General features: G+C 51.8%; 7 protein-coding genes across 7 annotated transcripts; 4 read left to right on the forward strand and 3 right to left on the reverse strand.

The window, feature by feature from the left end:
* Window position 1: 1 nt before the first annotated feature.
* On the reverse strand, window positions 2–1,536 carry CAOG_06651 (hypothetical protein). Its single transcript, XM_004344222.2, has 4 exons — window positions 1,388–1,536; window positions 933–1,084; window positions 605–794; window positions 2–424 (listed from the first exon to the last, which is right to left on the reverse strand). Exons 1-4 carry the CDS (start codon window positions 1,501–1,503, stop codon window positions 61–63), a joined length of 822 nt encoding a protein of 273 aa, XP_004344272.1. The 5' UTR covers window positions 1,504–1,536; the 3' UTR covers window positions 2–60.
* A 58-nt stretch (window positions 1,537–1,594) lies between these two features.
* On the reverse strand, window positions 1,595–3,231 carry CAOG_06652 (proteasome subunit beta type-6). Its single transcript, XM_004344223.2, has 5 exons — window positions 3,140–3,231; window positions 2,582–2,649; window positions 2,319–2,450; window positions 2,110–2,223; window positions 1,595–2,032 (listed from the first exon to the last, which is right to left on the reverse strand). Exons 1-5 carry the CDS (start codon window positions 3,194–3,196, stop codon window positions 1,744–1,746), a joined length of 660 nt encoding a protein of 219 aa, XP_004344273.2. The 5' UTR covers window positions 3,197–3,231; the 3' UTR covers window positions 1,595–1,743.
* A 441-nt stretch (window positions 3,232–3,672) lies between these two features.
* Window positions 3,673–4,679, forward strand: CAOG_06653 (hypothetical protein). Its single transcript, XM_004344224.2, has 2 exons — window positions 3,673–4,319; window positions 4,564–4,679. The coding sequence occupies exons 1-2, from the start codon at window positions 3,813–3,815 to the stop codon at window positions 4,615–4,617; spliced, it is 561 nt and encodes a 186-aa protein (XP_004344274.1). The 5' UTR covers window positions 3,673–3,812; the 3' UTR covers window positions 4,618–4,679.
* A 250-nt stretch (window positions 4,680–4,929) lies between these two features.
* CAOG_06654 (vesicle transporter) lies at window positions 4,930–8,388 on the forward strand. The gene is made up of 11 exons (XM_004344225.2): window positions 4,930–5,240; window positions 5,441–5,502; window positions 5,582–5,672; window positions 5,745–5,858; window positions 5,955–6,146; window positions 6,238–6,299; window positions 6,538–7,180; window positions 7,281–7,459; window positions 7,590–7,683; window positions 7,772–8,044; window positions 8,148–8,388. Exons 1-11 carry the CDS (start codon window positions 5,001–5,003, stop codon window positions 8,247–8,249), a joined length of 2,052 nt encoding a protein of 683 aa, XP_004344275.1. The 5' UTR covers window positions 4,930–5,000; the 3' UTR covers window positions 8,250–8,388.
* On the reverse strand, window positions 8,314–11,064 carry CAOG_06655 (hypothetical protein). The gene is made up of 3 exons (XM_004344226.2): window positions 10,553–11,064; window positions 9,831–9,902; window positions 8,314–9,566 (listed from the first exon to the last, which is right to left on the reverse strand). Exons 1-3 carry the CDS (start codon window positions 11,030–11,032, stop codon window positions 8,709–8,711), a joined length of 1,410 nt encoding a protein of 469 aa, XP_004344276.2. The 5' UTR covers window positions 11,033–11,064; the 3' UTR covers window positions 8,314–8,708.
* A 366-nt stretch (window positions 11,065–11,430) lies between these two features.
* CAOG_06656 (Tbpl2 protein) lies at window positions 11,431–13,091 on the forward strand. Its single transcript, XM_004344227.2, has 5 exons — window positions 11,431–11,597; window positions 12,029–12,116; window positions 12,219–12,325; window positions 12,483–12,741; window positions 12,857–13,091. Exons 1-5 carry the CDS (start codon window positions 11,515–11,517, stop codon window positions 12,944–12,946), a joined length of 627 nt encoding a protein of 208 aa, XP_004344277.1. The 5' UTR covers window positions 11,431–11,514; the 3' UTR covers window positions 12,947–13,091.
* Window positions 13,092–13,113: 22 nt separating this feature from the next.
* CAOG_06657 (hypothetical protein) lies at window positions 13,114–14,786 on the forward strand. Its single transcript, XM_004344228.2, has 2 exons — window positions 13,114–13,600; window positions 13,946–14,786. Exons 1-2 carry the CDS (start codon window positions 13,269–13,271, stop codon window positions 14,616–14,618), a joined length of 1,005 nt encoding a protein of 334 aa, XP_004344278.2. The 5' UTR covers window positions 13,114–13,268; the 3' UTR covers window positions 14,619–14,786.
* The last annotated feature ends 43 nt before the right edge of the window (window positions 14,787–14,829 follow it).

Raw genomic sequence — 14,829 nt, forward strand, 5'->3', positions numbered from 1 at the left:
AACACAAAATCGCTCTATTCAAAAAGTACCAAGATCACCCACGAATAGACCCTTCAGCAATTATACAAACACACCCTTGGCATGCTTGCTGGGAGTCTCGTGCTTGTCCTTCTTCTTCTTGTCCTTCTTGCTGCTGCTGCTCGGCGTGTCGCTGCCGTTCGACTCGACTTGCTCAAGCCTTGCCTTCTTGGCCTTGTGTGACGGCGTCGACGATTCGTTTCCGTTGTTGCTGTGTCCGTTTCCATTGTCTGCAGTGACTGCCCATTCGTTGGATTCCTCGACCTCGACCGTGGCTGCCGTGCGAGATGGCTTTTCGCGCCGCCGTGGCTCCGTCGAGTCTGTCGTGATGGGTTGTTGCGAGTATTCTGCCTCCTGGGTAGCGAGCGAGCCCTCAATTGAGAGAATGTCTTGCGATGTTTGCAATCTGTTGGCGAGGCGCGAGGGGTGCGGTGAGTTGTGACGAAAACAAAAAAGAGAACATCCTCGGTGCCTGCCTTCCAGGATTGCACCACAAGCGACAGAAGACTCCCAAGAAACTCGAAAGCACCAATACACACAAACTCACAACGAAAACAAGCAAAAAGCCGGAACACCAACACCTTACCGTGTCACAGTAAACTGCAAAACAGACCCGACGCGGATTTGGTAGTCGGGCTGGTTGATGTCGTACCAGTACTCTTGTTGGCCGTCGCACTCGAGGTTGGTGCCAATCGAATCGCGCGGAATGGAAGCGTTCAGCGTGCCATAGATGAGCAGACCGATGTGATCCACGCCAATCTTGTCGACCTGGCCGACTGCGACGCCGACAAAAAGACAAGCGCACGAGACAACCATTGAGATTTCCATGTTGTTGTTTTTTTCAAATCAACAGCGACTCTGGTCAGAGTGATTCAGACTCGACAAAAGCTGGCAAAGCTGGCAAAGCCTCTTACCAAGCTTGTTGCCGATTATTGGGCACAGCACCAGCAGCGTTGCAGAAACGTAAAAGTGAATGTGTGGGTTATCGGCCAGAATGACTCCGTTTTCCTGCTGCAGACGGACGTTCGAGTAGGCAATGACGACGCCCTCGAGATCCTCGTGGTACCTGCAGCGAAGAGAAGCCCGTCATAGAAAAGTGAGTGTTTGCACGATCGTTTGATGCATTGGGTTCTGGATGCGCAAATGCAGCACCATCGCCGACTCGGATCGCCATCGTTGTAGTAATGCCCAATAATCGAGTGAGTGGCTACTACACTCGGGTCGTCAAAGTGCAAGTCGGAGGCGGGGAGGAGAACAGGCGAGACTTTGAGGGAAACTGAATCCATGTGGACGCTTCATCCCCTCCCAACCCTCATGCGTCTGCCCGCCTCTCCTCAAACAACATCCCGGCGAGTGACAAGACGCTTACTTCATGAGCAGCTTGTTCATGTGGTCGTGGACGGCGGCGTTGAAGCGGCCGGCGTGGTGTGGAAGCAGGTGAATGTACAGCCGCACATTGATTTCGCGGAATGGCGAGGCAATCATGGCTTTGACGAGGAAGAGTGAGGATACGAGTCGGGTGTGTGATGGGATGCATGGAAACAGAATCAAATGCAAAAAGCAATTGGACGTTGACGGGTAATTTTTTGGATTTATTAAAAACACAAACTCTGCACAACACAAACGTCAACGAAGGGAGGAGAACGGGGAAGCTGTAATGACACGGGAGAACATGGAGTGTCATAGGGGGACTTGCTTTTTTTCTGTTTTGTCTTTGCTCGTCTTTTAGCCCTCCCAGAACTTGGGGATTTGGTCGCCAACAAAGGTTTTGCGCTCGACGCCGCTCTCGGTAATCGTTGCAATACGGACGACGCCGCCAGATGAGCCGTCGCGTGCCATGGCGAGCGCAAGTGCGCCCTTGACAAAGTCCTCGCACTCGGCCTGGGTCATGCCAAGCTTGAAAGTCGCGTCGACGTGACCGAAAATGTATGTGCTACCACTGCCGCCAATGCTGAATGGCTGGCGAAGGCACATGCCACCGAGCGGGATTGTGTAGACTTGACCGCCGAGTTTTCTGCAATGTGTTGAAGAGGAGAGTGAGCGAGACAGAAATGACAGAAAAACGCAAACTCTGAAGAAACCGAAACTCACCGGTCCCAGCCAGCAACGATAATGCCTGCCATCAAGTTCTCGCGGTTGCCGTAGCACAGTTGTTGGAAGACACTTGCTGCCGAGTGCACGCTTGGCCTCTCGCCGAGCTCGATGCTGCAGGAACGGTGCAACGAGCGAAACAAGTCAGCCAAAACCATAGTTTGATTGCTGCGTATTCAATGCAGCCCCGGCGCTCGTGGACACCCTACCTGTGTAGATCCAGGTAGTACTTGACATAGTCTGCAATGGCCTGCGTGTCTGCGGCCGAGCCCGAGCGGCAGCAGTAAATGCGGTCGGTGATTCGTGTGAGCTTGTCGGTGACTCGGTTGGCAATGTACGAGCTGATGCAAGAGCACCACCATCACACCACCAATCCACCAACAAAGCAGCAGCATTATTGTCACAGTGAGTAGGATGAAGATGAACACACAGCAGCACATGAGACAGGGTGAAGACAACTCACACAACTCACCCAGTCGTTGTTCGCGAATCGGCGCCAATCACTACGCCGCCATTGAACTCGACCGCCATAATCGACGTCTGCAAAGCACAAAACACAAAAAAGACAAGAAAATCAAATCAAAAACCAAACGCATTCCAAAAAGTGAGTTCAAAACAGCAAAAGAACAGCAACGAAATGGAAGAACGAATGGAAGAAAAACAATCGAGATCGCGAGATCTGGAAAAAAAAAAAAAAAAAAAAGGCCTTTTTTCATAGGAAATGCATTGCAAGTCCGGGCTTTTGTCATTCTGTCGTTCTCTCTCGCTCTCTGTCTCTCGCTCTCACTAACGCTCGCTCTCGCTCTCTGCGTACTACAAGTTGAACGCATGCCACGCATTGCTCGCCGTCCGCCGTGCGCAGTTTCGCTGTAGGAGTGACAACTTGCACTCCGTCTCTCTATCTCATGTCTCTCTCTCTCTCTATCTCGCGTCTGTGTCCCCGCTGCGCTTCGATCGATGCGCCCTGCAATGCTCGAGCAAGACAGAGTCAGGATGCGTCTATGACAGACGGGGGCGAGCGTCAACGTACGCCTGTCATGTGCTCCGAGGAGAGCCAGTCTGGCGCATCACCAGCAACGAAATCCATCTTCCAGAAACTCAAGAAAAACGAAAAAAAAAAAAAAAATGAGTGAGGTTTGCATTGGGAAACGCGCTGAGAGTTTGTACTCGAACAAAATAACAACAAACACCAGGAGTTGAACAAGCGCAAGTCGAATGCAATGACGATGAAAGTATTAAAGTGGGGGGAGGTGGGAGGGGGGGAAAAGAAGCAAAAATGGGCGAATTTTCCTGATCTGACACTCACAGCTCAATCTGCCTCACTCTGTCGCGCTTCTAGCTCAGTAGTCGCATCACACAATAGTTGGCATTCGAAATGGAACATCATCCGGCTTGTCTGCTCGAGCTCAGGACCTCAGAGGCTCGGTCAAACTTGACTTTTCCAACTTTCAATCCGCCCATTCACCCTCATCAGTCATTCATACAATAAAACAGCCCCGCCGACCGACCCCCGTTTGCGTTTGTGTATGAAATTTCTGGGACATGCACTTCACTCCTTGTTCCCGTCAAAACCTCCAGTACAGCTCAGACTAATCCGCCAAATTCTGACCAATTTCCCAGTCAAGCCAACCGTCCTCACCCCATCACCACTCTCATTCAGGCAACTTTCCAGTTTAGACCATCGTCATCATCTCCTCATTTGAATGGCATCACGATTGGCACCGCCGACGCGCGCAGTGTCATCGAGCAGCGCCAAAGTGGTCGTCTTCAACGATCCGACCGCCGCGCCATCTGCCTCAGCCAAACTGGCGCTGGCAAGCACGAGCGGCAGTGCCTCTTCTGCTGCTTCATTGAAAGGTCGGATAGGAGCCAATCGCGCGGGTGCTGCGGTGCCGGTCGTCGCGGCAGGCGCACGTGTGACCAAGAGCGGTGACGGAGCGGCAGCGCGTGCTGCAGCAGCCGCAGCGGCGCGGAGCAAGGCAGACGATGACATTCGACGAGCACGCATCAAAGAGAAGGCTGCGTTTGCTGCGGCGCGGGCGGAAGTGCTCGATCTCGGCATGAAGGGCCAGCTCGGGAACAAGGACGTGCGGCAAAAGCTGCGGCTCGACAAGCACGGGCGACCGCTGCCAAAGCAGAAGCTGCCATTCAAAATGTTCATGGGTGTCCAAGCTGCGCAAAAGAAGAAGGCCATCAAGGAGCGCGAGGCGGTGAGTTTATGCTGAACAACCGTAGAAGGCAGTGGATTTTGGATGTGTGTGAGGGGATCCGAGTTGGCATTTGGGTGGGAGCGTCAGTTGTACGAATCGCTGATGCGAGGTGCTGATGAGACCATGAATCGACGAACGAGCGAACGAGGGGCTGTGTTTATGGGAGGAAAGCAACTTTTTTTCAAATTCGTTTGTCTCACTTTCATCATTGTTGGATTTCTCTGCTCTGCTCTTCACTCCACAGAAAGAGCAATTGCTTGGTCGCACGCGACCAACGACGCCCAAGAAGAAGAAGTGAACGCTTGATTGTCGTGCGTGTTTTGTTTCGTTAGTGAAATTGGAGATTTTGTTACGATTTCATTCCGTGCAAAGTCCACAATATTGCGTCCCAAGACCCCACGAAATCACTAGGGTCCAACAGGCAAGCATGCCAAGGAGATGAGCATGCACGAGAGGCTTGAGTGAGGGAGCTGAGCGTCGCAGATGGAGCCTCAGAGGTTTACGAACATTGAATCAGGCTAATCTGCATCGCGTTCGAGTCTGTAAAGCTGCGGGGCTCTCAGATGCAAGGGCAGGTGAAGGTCACTGAGCCACAATTTCTAAACCCAGTCCCTTTTTTTTTCCGTTCTCCAGTTCTCAGACTTTTTGAGCCCACACCAATCGAACCAATCAAAACCAGATATGAGCGGCTTCAACTCGCCCGGTCTGTCGCACGGCTCTGGCTCTGGGAGCAGCAACAGCATCACCTCGACCGCTGCCACCTCAGCTGGTGCTGGTGGTCTGCGCGAACGCCAGATCGACGGACTGCGCGCAATGCTGAACGCCACGTCCTCGTCCTCGTCGGTCACCCAGCTCGGGTCGTCCGCCTCTGCACCCGACGCCGCAATGTGGAAGGTGCTCGTGTACGACCGCGCTGGCCAGGTAACCCGACGGATGGGGAAAGAGGGAAAGCGTCATATTGAAAAGAGAGAGAGATCTCGTTGGACGATTCAATTCTGAACGCAATGCAAACTCTATGGCCAATGCAAACCCTATGAGTAACAAAAGTCAGCACAACTCACCGAACAAGATTTTGAATGCATCAACAATTTCGAATCAAACTCCTGATTCTTTTCTATTAGGATATCATCTCGCCGTTGATGAAGATTTCCGAGCTGCGCGATCTCGGCGTCACTTTGCACTTGTAAGTAGTACTAGCAAACCATGTCTCCAACAAAAACGAAAGGTTTGTCCTCACATTGGTTTTTGTCCTTTGTGAGCAGGTTGCTGCACTCGGATCGTGAACCCATCCCAGACGTTGCGGCAGTGTACTTTGTCATGCCAACGAAGGAAAACATTGAGCGCATTGCAAAGGTAACTTCTTTGGGGCGTTGTTGTAACGAAACGTTCAGAACGCGTCTCACTTCCTGCTCTGTTTTTTTGCAGGACTGTCGCGATGGCCTCTACGACACCTTCTACATTAACTTTATCTCGAGCCTTTCGCGCAACTTGCTGGAAGAGCTCGCCTCGCTGACCGTCCAAAACAACTCTTCCAACCGAGTACGAATGAGTCGAACGCCCCGCTGTTCTCGCCACCACCATCACCACCACTGACTTTTTTTTTCATCTGCATCTCCTTGTTGCTTTTGACGCTAGATTTCCAAACTGTTCGATCAGCACATGAGCTTCATTTCGCTCGAACAGGAAATGTTTGTGCTGCGGCCGCAAGACAAGGAGCGCACGTCCTACTATGCCATCAACAACCCTGAAGCGAAAGACGCGGACATTGAAGGTGCCGTTGACGACATTGTGGACAATCTCTTTGGCGTCCTGGTGACGATGAGCACGGTAAGTTTTGCCTTCTTGTCGAGTTTTGCCTTGTTTTTGTGTTAGTGTGTCGAAAGTTTCGGTTGCCTCATCACTTTTGTCGATTGAACAGATTCCTGTCATTCGCTGCCAACGAGGTCACGCGGCCGAAATGGTGGGAGAGCGCTTGGACACGTAAGATTTGTTGTTTTGTGTTGTGGGGGTTTTTGTCGCAATATCTCCATCTCATCTCTCTCTCTCTCTCTCTCTCTCTCTCTCTCTCTCTTTCTCTTTCTCTCTCTCTCTCTCTCTCTCTCTCTCTCTCTCTCTCTCTCTCTCTCTCTCTCTCTCTCTCTCTCTCTCTCTCTCTCTCTCTCTCTCTCTCTCTCTCTCTCTCTCTCTCTCTCTTGTCGCCACGCTCTCGTTGTTCTAGACGACTGCGCGATCACCTCAAGAGCAAACGCGCCAACCTGTTTGCAGAGGGTGCTGCGGCAGGTGCAAGCGCGCTGCAGCGCCCCGTGCTCATTCTGCTCGACCGCAATATTGATTTGGCGACCATGGTGCAACACACCTGGCAGTATCAACCATTGGTGCATGACTTGCTGGACTTTAAGCTCAACCGAGTGACCATCGGACCGAGTGCAGCCAGTGGGCAGGCGTCTCGCGCCAAGACCTACGACCTGGATCAGATTGACTCCTTCTGGACCAACAACCGGGCCAACCCCTTCCCAACCGTTGCGATGGAGGTTGAGAATGCACTGAACGCGTACAAGGCACAGGCAGACGACATTTCAAAGCTGTCCAGCGCGCTTGGCCTTGGCACAGACGGTGCCAGCGCCGAAGACTCGTTGGCAGCCTTGCAAGGCGCTCTCGCCCATGCCGGCAACCAAAGTCTGGATGCCTCGTCTACTCAGCGACTCACAATGGCTGTTTCATCCCTCCCCGAGATGCTCGAGAAGAAGCGTCTGATTGATTTGCACACCACCGTCGCCACGGCTCTCCTCGAGAACATCAAGGCTCGCCAAATAGACACGTTTGTGGATTTGGAAGAGCGCATTCTCAGCAAGTCGTCCCTGGTAAGTGTGTGCAGTTTGTTTGAGGTGGTGTTTGGGTTGCCATTTCGGTTATCGTCACTGCTCACTGTCCTCGTTGTCCTCGTTACGTTGTGGTGATCAGGAGCGACCCTTGTTGGACGTGCTGAAGGATCCCGCTGTTGGAACGGCCGAAGACAAGCTGCGGCTCTTCTTGATCTTCTATCTGTCCTCGACAGATCTTCGCGACGCCGAGATTGCCGATTACGAGCGTGCGCTGCAAGAAGCTGGTGCCGATCTGTCCGCTGTAGCGAGCATCAAACGGTATGGTGTTGCTCGATGGTTGTGTCATTGGCTTTTGTTTCTTTCCGATTCTTTTCTTTTTCGTTGTTTTATCGTCATTTGGTCGATTGCGTGTTTGCTCATCATCATCGCGACCCATGCGATTTTGCAGGCTTCGCGCATTCAACCGCATGTCGACCATGCAGCAGTCAAACTCCTCTGCTGGAGGCGTGCTGTCGCGCATGACCTTTAAGGATTTCAACAAGGTAATGGGTGCTGGCTTTGGCGTTTCTTGTCTGCCGGCGATTGGCATGCGCAGCTGTCTCATCCTTTTTCTCTCTGTATTGCTTGTAGGTGTTGGAACATGGCTCGGAGTTGTTCAAGCAGGGTGTCAAGAATCTCTTGCCCACGAAACAGACGCTCCCCGTGACTCGCATTGTTGAGAGCATCATGGAGGCCAAGAGTGGAGCTGACGAGTTCCGCTTTTTCGACCCGAAAGCGTCGTCCGCTGCAATGGCTGGGCAGCTGGCCACGGCAAAGTCCAAGGCAACCTTCCAGGAAGCGGTTGTGTTTGTCGTCGGTGGTGGCTCGTTTGTCGAGCTGCAAAACCTCCAGGAGTATGCCAAGGTACAGCGCTTTTGGCAAGAATTGTGATTTGTTTTGTTGTTCCTCCGCTCACTTGTTGCCATTTTTTTGTTTGTTTGTTTGTTTGTTTGCCCTGACTTTGCAGAAGCAAGTTCCGATGCCTCGCCGGATCACCTACGGTGCGACTGAACTGCTCAACGCCAAACAATTCCTCGCACAGCTGGACGCATTGGGCAAGAAGGGTTAAATCCGTTCTTTGAATGCTGTGGTGTTGAAACGATATCTTATTACAACTGTGTTTTTGGTGCTAGTCGTATTGAAATCATCCAGTTGTATTATACCTTGACACAAAAAAACGACACGCACACACACGCACAGAGCCAAAAAGGAAAAAGGAAAAGAAATGGTTGCTGCTCTCCAGGAGCACTGGTCACAGGAACAAATCGAGAATCAAAACATTGGGGAACATGGTTTGGAGGGGGGGGGGCTATGGACTTTGCAAAAGTCGCGCCATAGCATGGCAAACCCGGGCGATATGACAATCACCCCCAGAAATGACAAGCACAAAACAAAGGGATCAGCGGAAAGACAACGACGAAGAAGAAGAAAAAATACAAAAGAAGAAGAAACAGGTCATGCAGAAAGCCAAAACGGAAGACAAAAAGTAACTAACAAAAAAAAAAAAAACTCGAAATGAGTTTAAAAATTAAGAGTAGGCAACGGTGGTGCGCAGCAGGGTGGTGGGCTCGGATTCCGAGCGAGCAAAGCTGCCAAACACGGGCAAACGGGAGTGGCCCTCAACAGTGTACTTGCGGAAGGGCGACCAGAACCGTGTGCTCATGAACGAGACAAACAGGACAATGCCGACGCCGAGAAGGCCGTCCACGCCGTAGTGGTGGTTTGAGTACATGGCAGCCCAGAAAATCCAGATGACGTGGAGCAGGCCGACGCGGAAGGACACCCAGGGACCACAGGCAAGGACAGTCATGGGCCATCCGACGTGCAGGGATGGGAAGGCGCCAAATTTGAGCGGTGACTGGGCGTAAATGTTGTGGAAGAGTGGGTAGTGAATCAGGGCGTCGACACGCGTAAAGCCGGCCTCTGCTGGGCCGACATCGAGCAGCTCGCCCTTCGAGTCGAACACGGCCGAGTCGGTAAACCATGGCGGCGCGGTGGGGAAGAAGAATTGAAAGCCGACCGCAATGAAATTGACCCAGCCGAAAATCCACAAAAAGGAGAAAATGTCGCGGCGGCGGCGCGGCGTCACGTACAGGTAGACAATGAACAGCGCAGGCAGCAAGAAGTGGATCAGGTACGGAATGGCAGCCAGAATGTCAAACAAGGGGTTGGCAAACCGCGCGAGAATGCGGTGCGGCAAGCACTGGAAGACGAGCTGCTCCAGCCAGGGCAAAAAGGTCATGTTGGGCTCAATCAGCTCGTCCAGGCCTGTTGCGTGGCGCAGAAAGACATAGTTCTTAAAGACCACCAGGTAGGCAATGAACGGCGAGGCCGACAGCAGCAGCTTTCGCGCTGGGAAGTGCGACAGGCGTTCAAAGATTTGGTCCTATGGATTTTGAAAGATTTCGAAAAAGAGGTGAGGTGCAATGGTACCAACACACCCACACGCAAACCAACAAAAAAAAACGAAGGGTGAGGTGAAGTTGTGGTCGAGTACAACAACAGCAACAACAACGCCGAAACGCCGAACGCCGAAATTACAACAAAGAAAAACCACAACAACCCCCCTTGGTTCTGCTGCTTTCCCCACTCGCTCCAACAAGCCCAGCCCAGCCAAGCAAGTAGGCAACAATCAAAACAGCGAGCTCACCTTCTGGCTTTCAAAGAAGATGATGGCGGCCTCGCGAAGTGCGGAAGTGAAGCGGACCCACGCCGCAGCGACCTGGTTTCCAAAGCAGACAAAAGATTTTTGATTTTGACAGTGAGTTACAAAAAAAATTGACAGCGGCGAGCAGCTGGGTGATTGATAATGATGATTCAAAGCACAAGATGTAGAGAGAGAGAGAGAGAGAGAGAGAGAGAGAGAAGAGAGAGAGTGCTGCCTCGGAGAGGAGGGGGAGGGGAAGGGGTCGTTCCCTCTACACCGTCATCGCCGCTCAGTTTTTGTCGCGTTGCGCCACAAAACCAAGTCCCGCTCTGCATTCAGAGGCCAGTTCATGAAGACGGCTATTCGGTACAAATATACATCCACATGTATGCATGTATGCTGGATGGTATTTGCTCGCGTGAGTCACACAAAACCGAACGACTCTTTGGGAGAAGCTTCGCCGCGACCCTTTTTCTTTTTTTTTTTTTTTCTTTTTTTTTCACTTCGTTTTGTTGCGTTCGCTCCACGCTCTCTCTCGCGTTGAACACTCGATGCCATGCTTAGTCTAACTCTGTTCCACTCTGTTCTACTCTGTTCAGCACACAATGTGTTTGCTTTGGCTTGGCTTGGGACCTTCAAATTGCGTTCACTCAAAGCAATTTTCCATTGGCTCGGCCGCACGAGGGATGAATCGCCAGCCACTCATTGAACGGGGTCAGACTTACACGCGACGACTGCTTTGCCACCGAGCCGAGCGTGACCATGCTATGCAATTGCTGCTGCTGCTGTTGTTGCTGCTGTTGCTGCTGCTGCTGCTGCTGCTGTTGCTGATGGAGCAAGTGCTGCTGGTGCAAAAGCATTGCCGAAGAAGAAGCACTGCCACCGCTCGCCGCATCCAGATGAGCACCGCCAGCCACAGCCGCGCCGGCCATAGCGGAGCTTGCGGACGACGCATCCTTGCTGTTGCTGTTGCTGCCGAGGCCGAGCGGCGATGGCTGGTGGTGATGGGGATGATGATGCCCGCGCGCACCGCCACCGCTGCCCTCGTTCAGCATTGCGGGCAGCGAGTGATTGCGCCCGATGCCGCCTCCAGCCCCAGCACCAGCACCAGCACTCGCGAGACTGCTAACGGCGGCAGCATGGGAGGCGCCAGCAGCAGCTGCAGACTCGCCAGAGCCAATGAAGGACAAGCGAGAACTGAACATTTTTTAAAAAGAGAAAAAAAAAAAAAAAAAAAAAAAGAACTGAAACAAAACAAAAAAATAAAATAAAAAAATAACGTTTTTGGATTGAAAATGTCAACGCAAACAAAGGCTGTGAACACAACAACAACGAGTCACACCAGCACCATTCAATGGCCTTGGACGAAAAGGAAAATGGACGAAAATCTCGAAATCGTGATTGTTCTGTGCATTGAGAGACAAGAATGATGGAGTTTCAGCCCGTTTCGGTCACGGCTGAACTACTGTAGACCCCCGGCGATTGTTGTCACTACTCTCTGATGAATAAACATCGGCAGAGTGCTGAGTGCTTCAGCAATTTCGTGATGGCGCTCCAGCCCTATTTAAGCGCTTGCCGTTCAGTCAGTTTCCATTCGGCTTTCCTTTTTTTTTTTTTTTTTTTTTTCATTTTTGTCTTTGTCTTTTTCGTCTCTGCCTCCGGTTCTCCCCCCCCCCTTTGCTCTCGAATGGCGCTTCAGCTACAGCCTCCATCTCAGAATGAGAACTACGAAGACTACCTGCGGACATCGGTCGTCCAACCAGTGCTCCAGTACGACACTTTCCTTTTTTTTTTTTTTTAACTGCTTTTTTTTTTTTTTTTTGGTTCCTTTCTTGCCCTGTCCTTGCTGTGTCGCCATTCCCGTCGCTGCAAGGAAGCGGGTTGGACCTGCGTGGATCTGGTCTCGTTGGGTCCCACGTCGAGCGAGCACTGCAACTGCGCCGATGCTGCGGCTCTTTGCTCTTTGCACCAGACCACGCTTCCCCTCTTTTTTTTTTTTTTTTCCCTTTTTTCTTTTTTCTTTGCTTTCCATCGTCGCCATCCATCGCACTCGCTGGAGCTGTGCCCCAGAGTTTTCATCGATGAACTTTATCGTCGCTCAATCGCGTGATTCATGGTCTTGGCTGGCGGTGGCTTGGATCCGAAACGATGACCTCACTTTGTCGACTCTGACAAAAAAAAAAAAAAAAAAAAAAACACAGAAACGTTGTCTCAACAGCCAACCTCGGCGTAACATTGGATCTCAAGACCATCACGATGCAAGCACGCAATGCAGAATACAATCCTAAGGTAGGGGCTTCTGGACGACAGGAGCTGCAGAGAGACAAAATCAGGTGCATTGTTGGTGCTCACCTCGCATCTCCACCGTTGGTTGTTTCAACGTTGCTGCAGCGTTTCGCCGCCGTTATTATGCGCATCCGCGAACCCAAGACGACTGCATTGATTTTTGCGTCGGGCAAGATGGTATGCACGGGTGCAAAGAGCGAGCACGACTCAAGGTAGGCTACTTCTTTTTTCGAAAGCGCGAGCGCCTGATTTCAACATCAATCGCATGCATCCCGACCGGTTTCGGTTGCATTCTGTTTTCATTGCATGTGGATTTTGCTATCTCTGGCTTGGTGGTCTCCTCACTTGTGTGTTGTCGACGCACAACAGAGAGGCGGCACGGAAGTTTGCCAAAATCATCCAAAAAGTGGGCTATAAGAACGCCAAGTTCCTCGATTTCAAAATCCAAAACATGGTAGCAAGCTGCGATGTCAAGTTTCCCATTCGACTGGAAGGCTTGGTCCTCGGCCACTCTACTTTTGCTAGCTACGAGCCCGAAATTTTCCCGGGTCTTGTTTATCACATGGTTTCGCCAAAGGTGGTCCTGTTGATCTTTGTATCAGGCAAGGTTGTCCTGACTGGTGCCAAGGTATGTTGTGTTGGTTGAGTGTGTGTCGCAGATGGAGCAGCCAGCGATGAGCTCACCTTGTGTTTGTTTGTGCCTTTTTTGGTGGTGGCTTTTCCTCCACTTTCCCTGCAAACAGGAAAAGGAGCAAATTACAACTGCATTCAACAACATTTATGCTGTATTGAAAGAGTACAAGAAGGATGTGCCTCAATTGCAACAAGCTTGAGCGACCTCGATTGTATTTGGTTTGACGACATGATGAAGCGGCGTTTTGCGACGGCCTGAGGCTTTGTCGTGGCTGGCGCGTGCAATACCCCTGTTGGTTGTGTGCGCTACTTTGTAATTTTAAAATCCGATTTCCACATGAACGATTCTCACACGCTCAGAACAATGTGATGACGCGATTGGTCAGTCTTTGTTTTTTTCAGTATTGGAGGCTTCACTCCCTCGGAACCCTGTATTATTTATTCGTTCCAACCCAGTACAGCTTATTCTCAGACTACAGCTAAAACGAACAGCCGCATCGTTTGAGCAAAGGCCAAAGGGCAATGCAGCAAATCTTTCCTTCTTCCAGTCCAAAGCCGGGCGCCACGCGACTCTCAGACGCCTTCTCCGACCGCGACTATGTCGAACCAGGCCCTCTCTCGCGCGGCATGATGGCGTCGCTCGTTGCCCCGTCCGGCGAGTACAGCTACGCCAGCAGCGGCAGCAGCAGCAGCAATGGCAATACTAGCTGTGTTCCACTGCTTTTCTGGCCGAGCTCGGCCCCGGCGTCAGCAGCAGTGTCTTCCGCCCCGCTGCTCCACCCCAGCAGCACTAGCTTCCTTGCCTCCAATTCCAGCACTCTTGCAGACGGACACTCGCCTGGCGACCTTCCAAGGCAAGTGAAAGCCATTCAAAAAAAAAAAAAAAAAAAAACGTTCTGGTTCGCGAGAATGGACGAAAAGTTCCGTGCTTTCAAACCCCACTCTTGACAAACACCTGGAAAAGACAAAGGCTGGTTGGGAATGAGAGGCAGAAGTGGAAGAAGGAGAAGGGGGGGGAAAGAGCGACAGAGTGACAGAGAACAGCATACTAGCGTTGTTTTTGGCTGTGTTTTAGCTTGTTCGTCTTTGGTTTGTTCGGTCTTGGCTGCGTTTTTGGCGCGCAAAACGGCCCTTTCCTTGTCTCTTAAGCTGTTGTTGACTTGACTTTGTGTTATGTTTGCTTTGTTGCTTTTCTCCAGAAATTTCGCGCTTCGAAAACGACGCTTCAACGACGACGACGACGATCACAATTATCAGATGCATGGCACTGATGGTGGCGATGGTGGTGATGGCGATGACCACAATTGCTACGGCGAGATGGCACCTCGAAAGCGCGTCGCGCTCGCCTCGGACGACGAGGACAAGGTATTTGGAGCCGATTCGGGATGGCGACCGACTCATCTGGCTGCAGCCAATCGCGAGACGCTCGGACAGTGTGACGCGGGCAACTCGAGCAGCTTCATTCTGGACGATCAAGGCCAAGCACTGCCGGCCCCGTGGCCGCACTCGTTGTCGGCGTCATCGGCCGTGTTATTGGAATCGAGTTCGCTTGAGCTCCCACAACCGGGCTACATTGTCGAGTCAGTCGGTCAGACAGCCCTGCGCACGCTCGATCCGACACAAGCACAAGCGGTCTCGGAAATAGCCGAAACCAGCGCTTCTCAGCACGACCAGCAGCTGCAACAGCCTCGATTGGTCCTTTCCACAACCTCTGACTCTCACTCGCAAACCGCTCCACTCGAGCCGTTCCAACTACCAGCCGGCTTTGCGCTTGGCGAGGGCGACTCGGCTGCGCTCTCCAACAGCTCGTACTCGTCCATCAACAAGCTTTTGGGCCAGCTTCATCTCAGCCGCAAGTCCACTCTGCGGTGAGGAAGGATTCACCGCCAACCCTGCCAGCTCGTTCACCTGTTGCTTTGTAGTGATGGTCTGCTTCAAGATTGCCTTTGTTTTTTTTCTTTTTGTCCTGTACCATCACTGTACTGCACTGTACCTTGTTTATTTGCCTTGTACCATACATACACGTTTCATATTGTTGCCACGTCTGTTTGGTTTTGCACATGCCCGTCGTCGCACGCACTCC

This window comes from Capsaspora owczarzaki (genome assembly GCF_000151315.2).
Source record: "Capsaspora owczarzaki ATCC 30864 unplaced genomic scaffold supercont2.12, whole genome shotgun sequence".
In the NCBI taxonomy this organism is placed as follows: Eukaryota; class Filasterea; order Ministeriida; family Capsasporidae; genus Capsaspora; species Capsaspora owczarzaki.

Excerpts from the sequence above, each read along its gene's own strand:
- CAOG_06651 (XM_004344222.2), bottom strand. The coding sequence starts at position 1,503 with ATGATTGCCTCGCCATTCCGCGAAATCAATGTGCGGCTGTACATTCAC. Across the intron at positions 1,085-1,387 it reads ATGAACAAGCTGCTCATGAA|GTACCACGAGGATCTCGAGG; the intron begins GTAAGCGTCTTG and ends TCTTCGCTGCAG. Across the intron at positions 795-932 it reads AATAATCGGCAACAAGCTTG|TCGGCCAGGTCGACAAGATT; the intron begins GTAAGAGGCTTT and ends TCGGCGTCGCAG.
- CAOG_06652 (XM_004344223.2), bottom strand. The coding sequence starts at position 3,196 with ATGGATTTCGTTGCTGGTGATGCGCCAGACTGGCTCTCCTCGGAGCAC. Across the intron at positions 2,650-3,139 it reads CCTCGGAGCACATGACAGGC|ACGTCGATTATGGCGGTCGA; the intron begins GTACGTTGACGC and ends TGTGCTTTGCAG. Across the intron at positions 2,033-2,109 it reads ATCGTTGCTGGCTGGGACCG|AAAACTCGGCGGTCAAGTCT; the intron begins GTGAGTTTCGGT and ends AACACATTGCAG.
- CAOG_06653 (XM_004344224.2), top strand. The coding sequence starts at position 3,813 with ATGGCATCACGATTGGCACCGCCGACGCGCGCAGTGTCATCGAGCAGC. Across the intron at positions 4,320-4,563 it reads CCATCAAGGAGCGCGAGGCG|AAAGAGCAATTGCTTGGTCG; the intron begins GTGAGTTTATGC and ends TTCACTCCACAG.
- CAOG_06654 (XM_004344225.2), top strand. The coding sequence starts at position 5,001 with ATGAGCGGCTTCAACTCGCCCGGTCTGTCGCACGGCTCTGGCTCTGGG. Across the intron at positions 5,673-5,744 it reads ACATTGAGCGCATTGCAAAG|GACTGTCGCGATGGCCTCTA; the intron begins GTAACTTCTTTG and ends GTTTTTTTGCAG. Across the intron at positions 7,460-7,589 it reads GCTGTAGCGAGCATCAAACG|GCTTCGCGCATTCAACCGCA; the intron begins GTATGGTGTTGC and ends GCGATTTTGCAG.
- CAOG_06655 (XM_004344226.2), bottom strand. The coding sequence starts at position 11,032 with ATGTTCAGTTCTCGCTTGTCCTTCATTGGCTCTGGCGAGTCTGCAGCT. Across the intron at positions 9,903-10,552 it reads TGGCAAAGCAGTCGTCGCGT|GTCGCTGCGGCGTGGGTCCG; the intron begins GTAAGTCTGACC and ends TTTGGAAACCAG. Across the intron at positions 9,567-9,830 it reads TCTTCTTTGAAAGCCAGAAG|GACCAAATCTTTGAACGCCT; the intron begins GTGAGCTCGCTG and ends CAAAATCCATAG.
- CAOG_06656 (XM_004344227.2), top strand. The coding sequence starts at position 11,515 with ATGGCGCTTCAGCTACAGCCTCCATCTCAGAATGAGAACTACGAAGAC. Across the intron at positions 11,598-12,028 it reads GTCGTCCAACCAGTGCTCCA|AAACGTTGTCTCAACAGCCA; the intron begins GTACGACACTTT and ends AAAAAAACACAG. Across the intron at positions 12,117-12,218 it reads ATGCAGAATACAATCCTAAG|CGTTTCGCCGCCGTTATTAT; the intron begins GTAGGGGCTTCT and ends ACGTTGCTGCAG.
- CAOG_06657 (XM_004344228.2), top strand. The coding sequence starts at position 13,269 with ATGCAGCAAATCTTTCCTTCTTCCAGTCCAAAGCCGGGCGCCACGCGA. Across the intron at positions 13,601-13,945 it reads TCGCCTGGCGACCTTCCAAG|AAATTTCGCGCTTCGAAAAC; the intron begins GCAAGTGAAAGC and ends GCTTTTCTCCAG.